Below are 13978 nucleotides of genomic sequence, written 5' to 3' on the forward strand. Positions count from 1 at the left end.
TAGGGTCCAAGGGGTTGAGTGGTAAAACAGGCTGGATGGAGGCTATGATGAAATGGAGAAACTTGCATCTTCTAAAACGGCCACTGTTACTCCATTCCCATCCACTATTACCAATCTGTAAGGTAGACCCAGTATTGCGTGTACAAATCTCCTGATTTTTATGTGTTGGCCATTATTGTAAGGCCAAAGAGAACATGTTTGCAGGATAGATCTGGTGCACAGGCCACCGGTTAGCAGTGTCCCAGGACTTAATAAAGAGCTAATTTCAGTGTGGTTTCATGTATTTATTCATTTATTAATTCATTCATGTAATAAATGCTCACTGGGTCTCTATTACATGGTAGGAATGCAACTAAGTGTTAGAGGATACACAGACATATAAGATATGGTTTAGAAACTACACGAAAGGAGAGAAATGCTATAACAGAACAAAAATAATAATAACGACTACCATTTATTAAGCACTTTCTATGTACCAGGAAGTTTTACAAGAGCTTTACATATATTAACTCATTCCAGCTGTGGAAACCCTATGAGGCAGTTCTACTCTGTCCTGTAGGGTCGCTAAATCGACTGGAGGGCAACAGGTTTGGTTTATTATTGTCCCTATTTTACGTATCAAAGGGCATGCACAGAGCGGCCAGATAACTTGCCCTGTGTCACGTAACTGCGGTAGGATTTGAACTGAAACCAGTTCCGTAGCCCAAGGTCTATGACCCAAAGTGGAGAACCGTAGGGTTAACTTGCGCATTTATGAATTAAAACAGAAGAGGGGATTTTTGACTCGCCTTGAAGGATGAGTTTAGCAAACAATGCTGGGAGGGCAATTCAGGTAGAGAAAATAGTTCGTGCCAGGGATGAAAGACTAAGGTTGTCCCGAAATGAGTATGAAGAGGTAACAGCGTCTCCAGTGTCATCTATTCAACTGTTTTCAGGTGTGGTATTAACTCATTGACAGTTTATATGTCAACACTAATTGTGAGGGTAAGAATGGTGGGGCATTTACAAATGTCCGAACTGTTGACTACAAGTTCCAGAAAGCGAAGAGCGCTCGGCGTTCTCCCGCCGGACTTGATTTGCCAAGCTTTTTTCCACGAAGACCCTCAGGACTACAAGTCCCGTCATGCAGCAGGGGAGCCCCCGGAGCTTGGCGACCGGCCCCATTTCAGCCCCGCCCCCACAGAAGACAGACCACGCCCCCGGGTCAGCCCCGCCCGCCTGGCCCCTCCCTCCCGCGGCTCCCTCCCGCCGGGTCAGCCCAGAAGAGTTGCCTGGTGGCCGCGGCAGACTGAAGCCCAGCAGCAGCAAGGATGGGAGACTCCAAAGTGAAAGTGGCGGTCCGGATTCGGCCGATGAACCGAAGAGGTGAGAGCCGAGCCCTCCCTGACCAGCCGTGGCTGAGGCGGCAGGTGCCTGGCGAGCCTTACCCCTCAGTCGCTGTGTGGGGTCCGTCCCGGCCCCGCCCCTGGAGTCGCGTCGGGGCGAGACGGTGGCCTGGGCACCCGACACTTCGTCCCCAGCCCGCAAGGGCCCTATCCCAAGACGCCCCTCCCCTCGCCCTGCCGCCTGGTCCGGGCCGCCGCGGGGCCCCACGTCCCGGGCCAGGCCGCCCTTCTCGCTGCCCCTTCCGCCTGCCAGCCCCGCCTCTGACGACCTTTCGCCCTCTCGCCTCCCCTTGCCCTTACAGCAGGGCGCCCTTGTCCTTCGCCCAGGCTCGCTTCCTCTTTTCCCCAGCCTTCTGTCCCTTTCTCCCCCCTCTTTCCTTACCAGCTGTCAGAGCGGCCCCCGCCTCTTGGGTCCTGACCCCTTCCTGCTTGCCACGGGACAGTGGGGGACCCCGAGGTCCTAGGTCTCTGGCTGAGTTTCTCCTAACAGTGCAGTTTTGTGGCGCGCGGCCGGAAAAATGGAAGAGAATTTGGCTTAGTCTTCCTGAGAAAGCACTCAAGTGCAAAAGTCCCTCATCTTGGTTTTCATTTTATATTCCTTTAACCTGAACAGCGGTAAAGAGTTGTAAATACTTTGATTGGGGCTGGGTTGAAGGGATGCCTTCGTTTTTTTTTTTTTTTTTTGAGATTTTTGTTTTTGCTTGAAGTCGTATTCTTCATCTCTCAACAATAAATAGTTTTAGAGCCAAGATTCTCGTGGAATTGTATCTTTCCAACATTCTCTTAATTCTGTAGGGAGGGTAGAGAAAGCAGATAAACCTAATACATTTTAGGTCATCTTTAGACAGTCAAATAGAGTGGAAAGAACCCCAACTGGAACTCAGAAAAGGAGGTGTGGGCCGGGTCTTGGCTTTGATACTTAGTAGCAGCGTGATTGGGCAAGGTACTTTAAATGAGATAATATATGTGAAAACACTTAAACATTATTGCGTTAATTATCCGGCGCACTAGGGTAACTCTGGAGCCCTGGTGGTGCAGCGGTTAAGTGTTTGGCTGCTAATCAAAAGGTAGGCAGTTCAAATCCACCAGCCGCTCCTTGGAAACCCAGTGGGGCAGTTCTCCTATATCTTATAAGGTCGCTATGAGTCAGACTCTACAGTTTGGTTTTTTTTGAGGATAATCCCAGGAGATGACTTTGCAGTTGACCCTTAACTAACTAGCATCTTTTATAAGCACCTGAATCATTTTTTGTTTATGAAGCCTCTTTGTTCGTGATCGTGTTGTTTTATGTCTATGTAGAAATTATAGGTTGTTTTCCAGTTTTCTTTGCCCTCTTGTATGTATTAAGATGTACACATTAACCAGTGGACATACGCTTTGAGCTACGACGTGCACTCTTAGTGGAGTTGGTTTGTGCTCCTGTCCATGCTGTTTCCGCAATGCTAGGTCTGCTTAAGGCTGTCTAGTGATGTAGAAGAGTTTTTCCATAAGTTCCCAGAGAACTTAAAATTACTTTAAATTCTCAACTAGTACATGTTTTGAGTCTTCAGTCTTTGCCTCATTAGTTCCATGCTGACAAAATGAAATAACTTGGATGAACTCTGAAAGTTTTCAAAAGCTTCTGCTAAATATTCAGGCACCTTTATAATTTTAATAAACCTCAAGTTGATTGCCATCATAACAATTAAAAAAAAAAGCCAAATAAAACACAATTTGCTTGGGAATTGATTCTGAAAGGCCGATTTCAGCACATTCTTAAAATTCTCTTTTCACAAAAAGCATGGAAATGTCGGTGCAAAAAAGAGGCATCTAACCAACTGCCACAAAAAGTCATATCAGATAATTAGAATCCTTCCTTCTCTTCCCCCCTTACCCCACCCCTGTCTTTCATCTTTTAGGGGAAGTACTTTACTTTCCATTTATAAATTTTTTTTCTATACTTTACTTTCCATTTATAAATTATTGAATCTAATTATTACAATCTTATCTTTGATAAGATTGTAATAATTGTCAGTATTAGAGTTTCAAGGGTTGCTCAGAGTAATTTAGCTATGGAATGCATGTTAGCTATTTCTTGGGTTGAACTCATTTTATAGATTTTATTACCTTATAAATAAAGCAGTTGCTATCAAATATTTTCAACTCATGGTGACCCCTGGTGTATCAGAGTAGAACTGTGCTCCGTAGCGTTGTCAGTGGCTCTTTTGAGGTGCCTGTGGATGGACTCGAACTTCCTGCCTTTTGGTTAGCAGCCAAGTGCATTAACCATTTGCACCACCCAAGAACTTCACCTTATAAATAGAAATATATTATTTGTGGTAAAAATTGTCTCCTCAATTCATTTTGTGCCATTTCTTACCGAACCTTAGATTTCCTGACATGGGTATTTTCTTTTTTGCTTAAAAATCTTTTTAAAGTGATGATCTCAGGTAATTAAAAATTGGTTTTATTTCTAATTTTGCCATAAAGTACTTGTTTACATAAATCTAATGGATAATATGGAATGTAATATAGTAGAATTTCAAAGACAGTGGTTTTTAAATTGCTGTCTAGAGTTTGCTTAAAAAGGCTAAAACAAGATCATATTTTTTCCACTAATTTTGCAAATAACCATATCACTTTGAACAACTATTACTTCTGGGAAAATTAATATATTAAGTAATAGTATATAACAAAGACAAGTAATAAACTTATAGTCCTAATTTCTATCTTAGCATATTAGTACAAGAAACAACCACTGAAGTCACTCTTGACAAATGAGAATAGGTTACTGTGATGTGGTTTTACTGTATAGACTGTGATATATGGAATCACATTAGCACTGTTTTGAGGCAAATCTAAAATTTGGGTATTCAGTAAAACCTGTGAAAGCTGGAGCCTGTGTAAGTCAGAAAGCTGTCAGAGAAGGAAAACTAAAACAAGGTATAGGATTCTTACGGAGAGCCATAAGCACGGTAAGCACCCTGTCTAAGGTGGAAACCTTGCGAGACCTGGAAAAACAAAGCAGTGCACTGAGTTCTGGTTCTCAGAGGTTTCACCATATTTTCATTGCAAGAAGCGCTTAAGTTCTTCATGTGAGTCAGTGTTTGTGCTCAGGGATTTTTAGTGTTAAGGTGGTGGGCTGGTTTATTATTTAACATTTATCATGGAGGTAAGAATATTTCAGTCTATTTGCTAAGTTATACATGGGTTTGGGAAACTTAGTCATTTTAAAATTAAGCAGTAGGCCCTAATTCAATAAGAGCAAGAGCTGTAATAGCTAGGAAACCCTGGTGGTGTAGTGGTTAAGTGCTACGGCTGCTAACCAAAGGGTCGGCAGTTTGAATCTGCCAGGCGCTCCTTGGAAACTCTATGGGGCAGTTCTACTCTGTCCTACAGGGTCGCTATGAGTCGGAATCGACTTGGCGGCACTGGGTTTGGGTTTTTTTTTTTTTGTGTGTGTGATGGTTAATGCATATGCTTTTACCAGGAATATTTTTTATGGTTATACAGTTTAAAATTATAATGCTAAGAAAATAAACAATAAAAAGGAAAAAATCTACATCCTTCCATCTTAACAAATAACTGTCGTCTTATTTCCATTCCAGTTTGTGTTCACATACGTATGTAATTTTACGTAGTTTTAGTATCCCAACCTTTATTTTTTCTTTTCTTCATCTGATATAGGAACTAAAGAAAAAGGGGAAACTTCTTTCATGAGATCCTGAAGTTCTATTTGTAGATTTTGTTTGTCTTTGAAAGTTATCTTTCAGACTTGTACAGCTTACCAGGCAACTCCTATGTGTTTTTCCATGTACTACTGTAAAGAATACTTGGTCACACATTATTAACTAATCTAATTATTAAATGAAGTGAAAGTTTACAAGCATAATTGACAGTAGTAGTAAGATCAACACACTCTCCTTTTCAGGAATTTGTTGTTTTATAACTTTAGGTAGCTTAAAAAAATATTTAGTAGATAAATGAACATTTATTGAGTGTCTGCCAGGTATCTAGCTTATATTAGATAGTATGGGATCTTATTGCCTTTCCTCAAGAGGCTTCCTATGTTTAAATTACGTGTAAGATTGACTACCAAAATATATAAAAAGTGTTTGGAAAATACCTTTGCTACCTACCTAGTCTAAGGTGGTAGAACCAGAAATTATACTAGGAATTTAGCTAGGTAGGGGGAAACAGTGAGCTCGATTGTTCAGGTTTTAGGGAGCATGGAAGATAAGTTTGTTTTAACAGGTATTTATTAACAATTTACTACGTGCATTTTACGGTACTTGATGCAGTGAAAGATGAAAAGAAGTATGTGATAATGTCTAATAGAAGTCAGTGCTTAAGTAAATCATGGTCTAGTTTCTCAGTGGAAACACTAGTAAGTAGCTATTAAATATGATAAATATTAAAATAATTTAATAGTAAGGGAGATGTTTTTATGTTAGTGGAAAAAGAATGTAAAACTATGTAACTGTATAATGTATTTATACAGCTTTGTAAACTGTTATAAACTAAATGAATTTACTATTTTGACTATAATTATGTTAAAATTATATAGGAATGGGCAAGTGCTAGAAAGAAATGAGAAAATGAAAATGATTGTTCTTATTAGGGGAATTGTATTTCCTAAAACATTTCTCTTTGTGTTGTCTGGTATTGTAATATTTAATTTTTAAAAAGCATGCATTATTGTTTCTGCCCATGAGGAAATGACTGTCATGTAAAAAGATTAAAAGGTAAACAACTGTAGCACACTGCTAGTTATTAAGTGCCGTGAGTGATAGGAAAATATAGAAATTTAGAGGAATGAAGGATCCCTAGAAACCTGGTAATTAGGGAATATTTCATTGAGGAAGGAGGCTTTTGATTAGACTTTGAGGGAGGAAGCTTATGATTTGAATGAGTGGGCGATGGGAGGGGAGAGGAGAGGAGAACATTGATTCTTTGAGAAGGAAGTATGGCCTGAGAGCAAAGGCACAGAGACAGGAATGAGCAAGGCAAGTTTAGGCAGCAGAGACAAGATTATCCTGCCAGAAAGAAGGATTCTGTGAAATTGACTAGAGGATAAGATTAGAAAGGTAGGGCGGAATTGCAGGGAGCCCTGAATGCTAACTAGATGCAGATGTGTGGTCTTAGGGTGACTGGCTCATGTAGTCTTTTTAGCTTTTTAGAACTTTGCGTGAGTCTTGGAGACATGAAAGAGAAAGATTACTAGATCTCAAAGCGAGATTGAAAGCCTAGGTGTAGATGACTGACGCTGGGCAATATTTAAGTGTGCATGGTGGGTCTAAAGACATGTGAATGGAATAGAGTGAGGAGGCCAGTCAAAACCAAGTAAGCAGTAGCAAATCAAAGGGCAAGGGAAAACTGAGGAAATCCGAGGAAGCTTAAAAGATCCTGGCAGTCAGTGAAGAAATAAGTTGATCCTTAGGAAATGGTGAGATGGGAGAACAGGAAGGTGTTTTTGACACTGAGGCTTCTTTGGCAGTTCTTCTCAGAGATGACTGACAGATGTTGGAGCTATGGATGACTGTGGATGGAAATTTCTGACACAGTTTTCTAAAACAGAAGATACTTGTTTTACTAGCATCTGCCTGATATGCTAATGTCGAATGAGACACATCTTTTATAGCATTCTTTTGTTTCTGCTGTCAACTCAGTGACAAATTTGAATTTATGTACATAGGGCTAGAGGCTTTTGGAGAAGAGGGTACACGTTTGTAAATATAAAAAACTTGATTAAGTTGGCATTAATTTTCCCCCCACCCTCATAAAAAATGATTAATGTCTGACTTTTCCAATTATTAAATTCTGAAGAGAGGAGAAACCGCTGACAAAACTATTAGTTATGCAGATTAATTGAGGTGTTTTATTCTGTGAAAATGGATTTATTATTGATCCTTCTGTGCTTGCTGGTTAGGTTTCCTTGTGTTCAAGAGAGCATGTTGTTGAAAAAAACTTGGCAAAGATTAAATAAAAACTTGGCAAAGATTACCAGTATGATATATATGTATGCAAAACTAACAGGTCCATGGGACATAAATCCATAATTTAATTGGTTTGGACTTTAACTGTCAGAAGCTGTAGATATCTTTAAAAATGGTATTAATTAGTTCATTTAGTTCAACAGGAAACCCTGGTGGCGTAGTGGTTAAGTGCTACGGTTGCTAACCAAAAGGTCAGCAGTTCGAATCCACCAGACGCTCCTTGGAAACTATGGGGCAGTTCTACTCTGTCCTGTAGGGTCTCTGTGAGTCGGAATCGACTCGACGGCACTGGGTTTGGGTTTGGTTTTAGTTCAACAAGTATTTATTGAAGGAAAAAATAATACCTACTGTTTCAGAGCTTTCTATTTGTGACCTACAGAGTTCTGGGCTTTTTGTTTTTTTTTTCTCTTATTTCTTGCTTCAAACAAAATTTTGAAAGGTAGTTGTAGAATTTCTATTTAACAGAATCTTAGTGAGGTTAAGTAACTTTTCCAGAATTAAAGCCTAGTAATTTGGAGCCTGGATTTCACCTACCTTTGTCAGACTTTAAAGTTTGTGCTTTACACTGTATTGGATACGGTCTTTAAACGGATCCTTACAATCCTGAGATTACATAATTTGCGAAGATGTGCAGGATACACTAGAGGTATAAATCATGATCTTTGACCAGTCTTGCTGATAATAAGAGATGCTCACGTGAGTCAGTTTTAAGAACATATGTGCACACTGCAATGATGATAAGTAGATTATTAACGAAGGAATGGATCAGTGTGGGTTATGGTTTTCAGAGGATGACTATGTGAATCAGAAGTATAGAAGAAGATGGTATTAGGGTAGAGGTGTGGAAAATGATGTTTCATTCTTGGACATTCAACAAAATATTCAAAATATTGTTTAATTAGTCAGCACTTATCATATGTCATAAACCATGCTTTTCAGAAGAATACTTTCAGTTGAATGAATTAGTGTTGGGGTAAAGGCTGTGGATTGAGGATAAGTGGCTGTTCAGGTATGGAGGCAGTGATTATACATGGATATTCTTTCAAGAAGCTCTGTGAAGAAGGAAAGAATAAATAATGGTTTCTAAAGGTATTTTTTTTACTAGGACCAAGCCTTTTTTTTTTTTTTAATCTAGGAGATGTTTGGGCTTTGTTATAGATGGGGAGAAAGAGACAATAGGGAGGGAAATTTAAGAAATAGGAGAGTAAGGAAAATTATTATACAGGTATCCCTGACTTATGACAGAATTCCGTTCTGACAACTCCATCATAAATCGGTTCGGACGTAAGTTGAATACCTCTTTTTTTTTTTTTTTTAGTTTTCATTATTATTGTCTTTCTTATCAGTATGTTTATAAATCTGATCTTTATTTGTCTGAACATCTGCAAGCGAACATGTGAGAATGATAACATCAGCAAATTACATGCTGCAACATTGTATGCAGTGGATATTACTAACAATAAGATGTTAAAACAAATCAGACGGTTTTAAGTGTGGTTTGTGGTAACTCAGATACATTCTGAGTTGGGGACTACCTGTAATGACAGTGTCTTAGAGGAGACTGGAAAGGATACAATCATAAGTCATTGGGGCGGGGGTGATCTTTAATAGGATTAAGGGCTTAAAGATGTTAAAAATTAATGGGTAGTAGGGAGATGAGGAAGTTGAAATTGTTCATACCACTACTCCTGATTTTCTTGATGAGATGGAATATGAGGTTATTGATTGAGGGTAAGGTGAATGGAGTAAGCTGGGATCCTAAGAGTAGTGAGTGTTTAAAAATGTGGTTGAAGGACCCTAACCTATAAAACACTAATATTTTGTTTATTTGAGGGAAGTGAGATCATTCCTTCCAAGTTATTCTTCTTTTTTCATTTTTTTTGAGAAAAACTTTACATACCAAATGTGTGTAATTACTGGTGTTCAATATATTCACAGAGTTGTAGGCAACCATCACCACTAATTCTAGAACATTTTCATTACCCCAAAGATAAACTGGTACCTGTTAGCAGAGTCAGTCTCCAGTTTCCCTCTCCCCTTGTCCCAGCAACCACTAATCTACTTTCTGTCTGTGGATTTGCCTGTTCTGGACATTATTTATATAAATGGAATCATATAATATGCAGCCTTTTGTGTTTCAGTTGTTTCACATGGCATAATATATTCAAGGTTCATCCATGTTGTAGCATAAATCAATATTTCATTCATTTTTGTAGCTGAATAATATTCCATTGTATGGCTTTGCCGCATTTTGTCTATATATTCATCAGTTGATGGACATTTGGGTTATTTCTGCTTTTTGGCCATTATGAATAATATTGCTATGAATATTTCTTAGGAGTTTTTGTGTGAACATTTTTTTATTTCTCTTGGTTCTATAGCTAGGAGTGGAATTGCTGAGTCGTAGGGTAACTCTCAGAGCCCTGGTGCGATAGTAGTTAAGAGCTCAGCCGCTCACCACGAGATCAGCAGTTCAAATTCACCATCTGTTCCTTGGAAGCCCTTTGGGGCAGTTCTACTCTGTCCTACAGGGTTGCTGTGATTTGGAACCGACTCGATGGCACCTAACAACAATAACATGGTATCTGTTTAACTTTTGAGAATCTGGAGACTGGTTTCCAAAGTGGTTGCACCATTTTACATTCCCACCAGCAATGTTCGAAGGTTCCAGTTGCTTCACATGCTTGCCAACACTTGTTATCGTGCTGTCTTTTCTTTCACCCCATTTCAGCTATTTTTACATGATCAATTCAGTGGCATTAATTATATTTACCATGTTGTGTAACCATCCCAGCATCCATTTCTAATTTTTTTTTCATCACCTTTAACAGAAACTCAATACCCCTGAAGCAATAAGTCCCATTTCCCCCTTTCCCCTTCCTCTGGTAACTACTAATAAACTTTGGTCTCTATGTGCTCGCCTATTCTAGATATTTCATATAAATGGGGTCATGCAATATTTGTCCTTATGTGTCTGACTTACTTCACTTAGCGTAATGTTTTCAAGGTTCATCCATGTTGTAGCATGTATCAGAGCTTCATTTCTCTTTATGGCTGAATAATGTTCCTTTGCATTTATATTGCCACATTTTTGTCTTTTTAATCCATTCATCTGTTGATGGACACTTGAGTTGTTTTTACCTTTTGGCCATTGTGAGTAATGCTGCAGTGAGTATTGGTGTACAAGTATCTCTGAGTCCCTGCTTTAAATTCTTTTTGGTAAATAACTAGGAATGGAATTGCTGGGTCATATGGTAATTCTATGTTTAACTTTTTGGAGAACCACCAAACTGTTTTCTATAGCAGCTGCACCATTTTACATTCATACCAGCAGTGGATGAGGGTTCTAATTTTCCTACATCTTCACCAATGCTTGTTATTTTCTGGTTTTCTGATAATAACCATCCTAGTGGGAGTGACTCATATGAGTTGGAATCGACTCGACGGCACTGGGTTTGGTTTTTTTTTTTAGTGGGAGTGAGAGTCCCTGGGTGATATAAACAGTTAATGTACTCTGCTGCTAACCAAAAGGTTGGAGGTTTGAGTTCACCCACAGGCATTGAGGTAAAAAGCCCTGGTGATCTATTTCTAAAAAACCAGCCATTGAAAATGCTATTGTCTTAGTTAACTAGTGCTGCTATAACAGAAATGCCACAAGTGGATAGCATTAACAAAGAAAAATTTATTTCTCGTAGTAAAGTAGTCTAAAAGTCCAAATTCAGGGTATCAGCTCCAGGGGAAGGCCTTCTCTCTGTTGGCCCTGGAGGATCCTTCTCATCAGTCTTCCTCTGGACTAGGAGCTTCTCCACACAGGAACCCCCAGTCCAAAGGACACGCTATGCTCCCAGCACTGCTTTCTTGGTGATATAAGGTCCCCCTGTCTCTCTGCTTGCTTCTCTCTTTTATATCCAAAAGAAACCGGCTCAAGACACAGTCCGATCCCGTAGATTGAGTCCTGCCTTGTCAACACAACTGCCACCCATTACCCCTCAGTAACATCATAGAGGCAGGATTTACAACCCATAGGAAAATCACATCAGATGACAAAATGGTGAACAGTCACACAATACTGGGAATCATGGCCCAGCCAAATTGATGCACACATTTTTGGGGGACACAATTCAATCCATGACACCTGTGGAGCACAGTTCTACTCTGACACATGTGGGATCACCATGATTTGGAGTTGAGTTGACAGTTTTTGGTTTTTAGTTTTTTAGTGGGGGTGAAGCGATATCTTACTGTGGCTTTGATTGGCATTTCTCTGATGGCTGATGATGTTGAACATCTTTCCTATGCATATTGGTCATTTGTGTATCTCTTTTTAAGAAATGTCTATTCAAATCCTCTTCTTATTTTTAAAACTTGGTTATTTGTTAATTTTTTTTATGTTGAGTTGTAAGACACCCTATGGGGTAGTTCTACTCTGTTCCGTAGGCTGCTATGAGTCGACATCGATTTGATGGCAATGGGTATGTACAAGTAAGAGTTTACGTATTGTGGATGCTAGTCCCTTATCAGATACATGATTTGTAAATATTTTCTCCCATTCTATGGGTTGCTTTTTCACTTTCTTGATGGTGTCCTTGGAAGCACAAAAGTTTTTAATTTTGATGAAGTCCCGTTTATCTATTTCTTCTTACATTGCTTTTAGTGTCATACCTAAGAAATCATTACCTAACCCAAGGTTGCATAGATTTATGCCTAAGAATTTTTTATAGTTTTAGCTCTTACCTTTAGTCTTTGATCTCTTTTGAGTTAATTTTTCTATATGGTGTGAGGTAGAGTCCAATTCATTCTTTTGCATGTGGATATCTAGTTGCCTCAGCACCATTTATTGGAACAACAGTTCTTTCCCCATTAAATTGTCTTGGTACCCTTATCAAAAATCAATTGACAATAAATATAAGAGTTTATTTCTAGATTCTCAATTCTGTTCCATAAATTTATATTTCTATCCTTATGCTAGCACCTCAGTGTCTTGATTACTGTAGCTTTGTAATGAGTTTTGATATCATGAGTGTGAGTCCTCCAACTTTGTTTTTCTAGGTTATAAGATTATTTTGGTTATTCTGCATTCCATGCATTATAGGTTTTTTAAAGGAAACTCTGGTGGCATAGTGGTTAAGTGCTACAGCTGCTAACCAAGAGGTTAGCGGTTCGAATCCACCAGGCATTCCTTGGAAACTCCGTGGTGCAGTTCTACTCTGTTCTATAGGGTCGCTATGAGTCAGAATCGACTCGACGGCAGTGGGGTTTTTTTTTGTTTTGTTTTATTTTCTAGTCCTCAATGGTTGATAAGTAAGTATGCCTTTTCTAAAAAATTATTTATTTTCATTGTGCTTTAGTTTTTTTTTTTTAGTTGAAGGTTTGGAACAAATTAGTTTCACATTCAATAGTTTGTACACAAATTGTTCCAGGACATTGGTTGCAGTGTGTCAGCACTCCTCCCATTACCACCTTGAGTTCCCCATTTTCATTTGTGCGGTTTTCCTACCTCCTTCCTGCCTTCTCATCTTTTGCTTTTGGGCGTATGTTGTCCTTTTGGTCTCATGTAGGTGATTGTTCCAAGGAGCACTTTCCTCATGTGTGTTATTGTTTATTTATAGGCATGTTTGTTATTTGGAGCCCTGGTGGCATAGTGGTTAAGAGCTCAGCTACTAACCAAAAGATCAGCACTTTGAATCCACCAGGCACTCCTTGGAAGTCCTATGGGGCAGTTTTTCTCTGTCCTATAGGGTTGCTGTAAGTTGGAATTGACTCAATGGCAACTTTTTTTTCCCCTTGGTCATTATTTGGCTGAAAGGTGATCTTTGGGAATGGCTTCAGTTCAAAGTTAGAAGGGTGTCTAAGGGGTATAGTCTCGTGGGTTCCTCCAGCCTCTCTCAGACCGGTAAATCTGATCTTTTTTATGAATTTGAATTTTGTTCTCTATTTTTTTTTTTCTCCACTCTAACCAGGACCTTCTGTTGTGATCCTGGTCAGAGCAGTTGGTAGTGGTAGCCACGCACCATCTAATTTTTCTGGTCTCTGGATGGTGGAGGCTGTGATTCCTGTGGCCATTAGTTCTTTGGACTAATTGTTTTCTTGAGTCTTTTTTTTTTGTTTTATTCACTCCCCATTGCTCTTGATGGAAGGAGACCAATAGTTGTATCTTAGATGGCTGCTTGCAAGGTTTTAAGCTCCCAGATACTACTTACCAAACTAGGATGTAGAACGTTTTATTTATGAACTGTGTTTTGCCAGTTGACCTACATGTCCCCTGAGACTGTGGTGCTTAGCCTTCAAGCCCAGTAACTCAGTCCTGCAAGGTGTTTGGATATGTCTAGGCTGTTTCCATGACTGTGCCCCCCATGTACTCTATTGTACATATACATATATGTGCAGCACATACAAATATGTATGTAGATATATCTATAGCCAAATCTATATATGCATGTGGGTCTACTCCAATACGCTCTCCCACACCTATTCACCATACATATTTACTTATGTATCCACTCATAATTAATTTTATCTTTGGAGAAGATATACCTACTCCTGTTCCACAGTTTCTAGACATAATGATCATTGAAGTTGGTTAAATTCTTCACATTGTGTCAATTTTCTCATTTCTGT

The 13978-nt window shown here is 39.2% G+C and overlaps 1 protein-coding gene across 4 annotated transcripts in view; it reads left to right on the forward strand.

The window, feature by feature from the left end:
• Positions 1-1221: 1221 nt before the first annotated feature.
• KIF13B (kinesin family member 13B) overlaps positions 1222-13978 on the forward strand; it is a 346406-nt gene continuing 333649 nt past the window's right edge. For all 4 annotated transcript variants that reach the window (XM_049865676.1, XM_049865675.1, XM_049865679.1 and 1 more), the window contains exon 1: positions 1222-1365. In XM_049865676.1, coding sequence (XP_049721633.1) covers positions 1311-1365 — 55 coding nt within the window. In that variant the 5' untranslated portion in view covers positions 1222-1310. The remainder of the gene's footprint in view (positions 1366-13978) is intronic.

The sequence above is a fragment of the Elephas maximus genome, chromosome 22, assembly GCF_024166365.1.
Source record: "Elephas maximus indicus isolate mEleMax1 chromosome 22, mEleMax1 primary haplotype, whole genome shotgun sequence".
NCBI lineage: Eukaryota > Metazoa > Chordata > Mammalia > Proboscidea > Elephantidae > Elephas > Elephas maximus.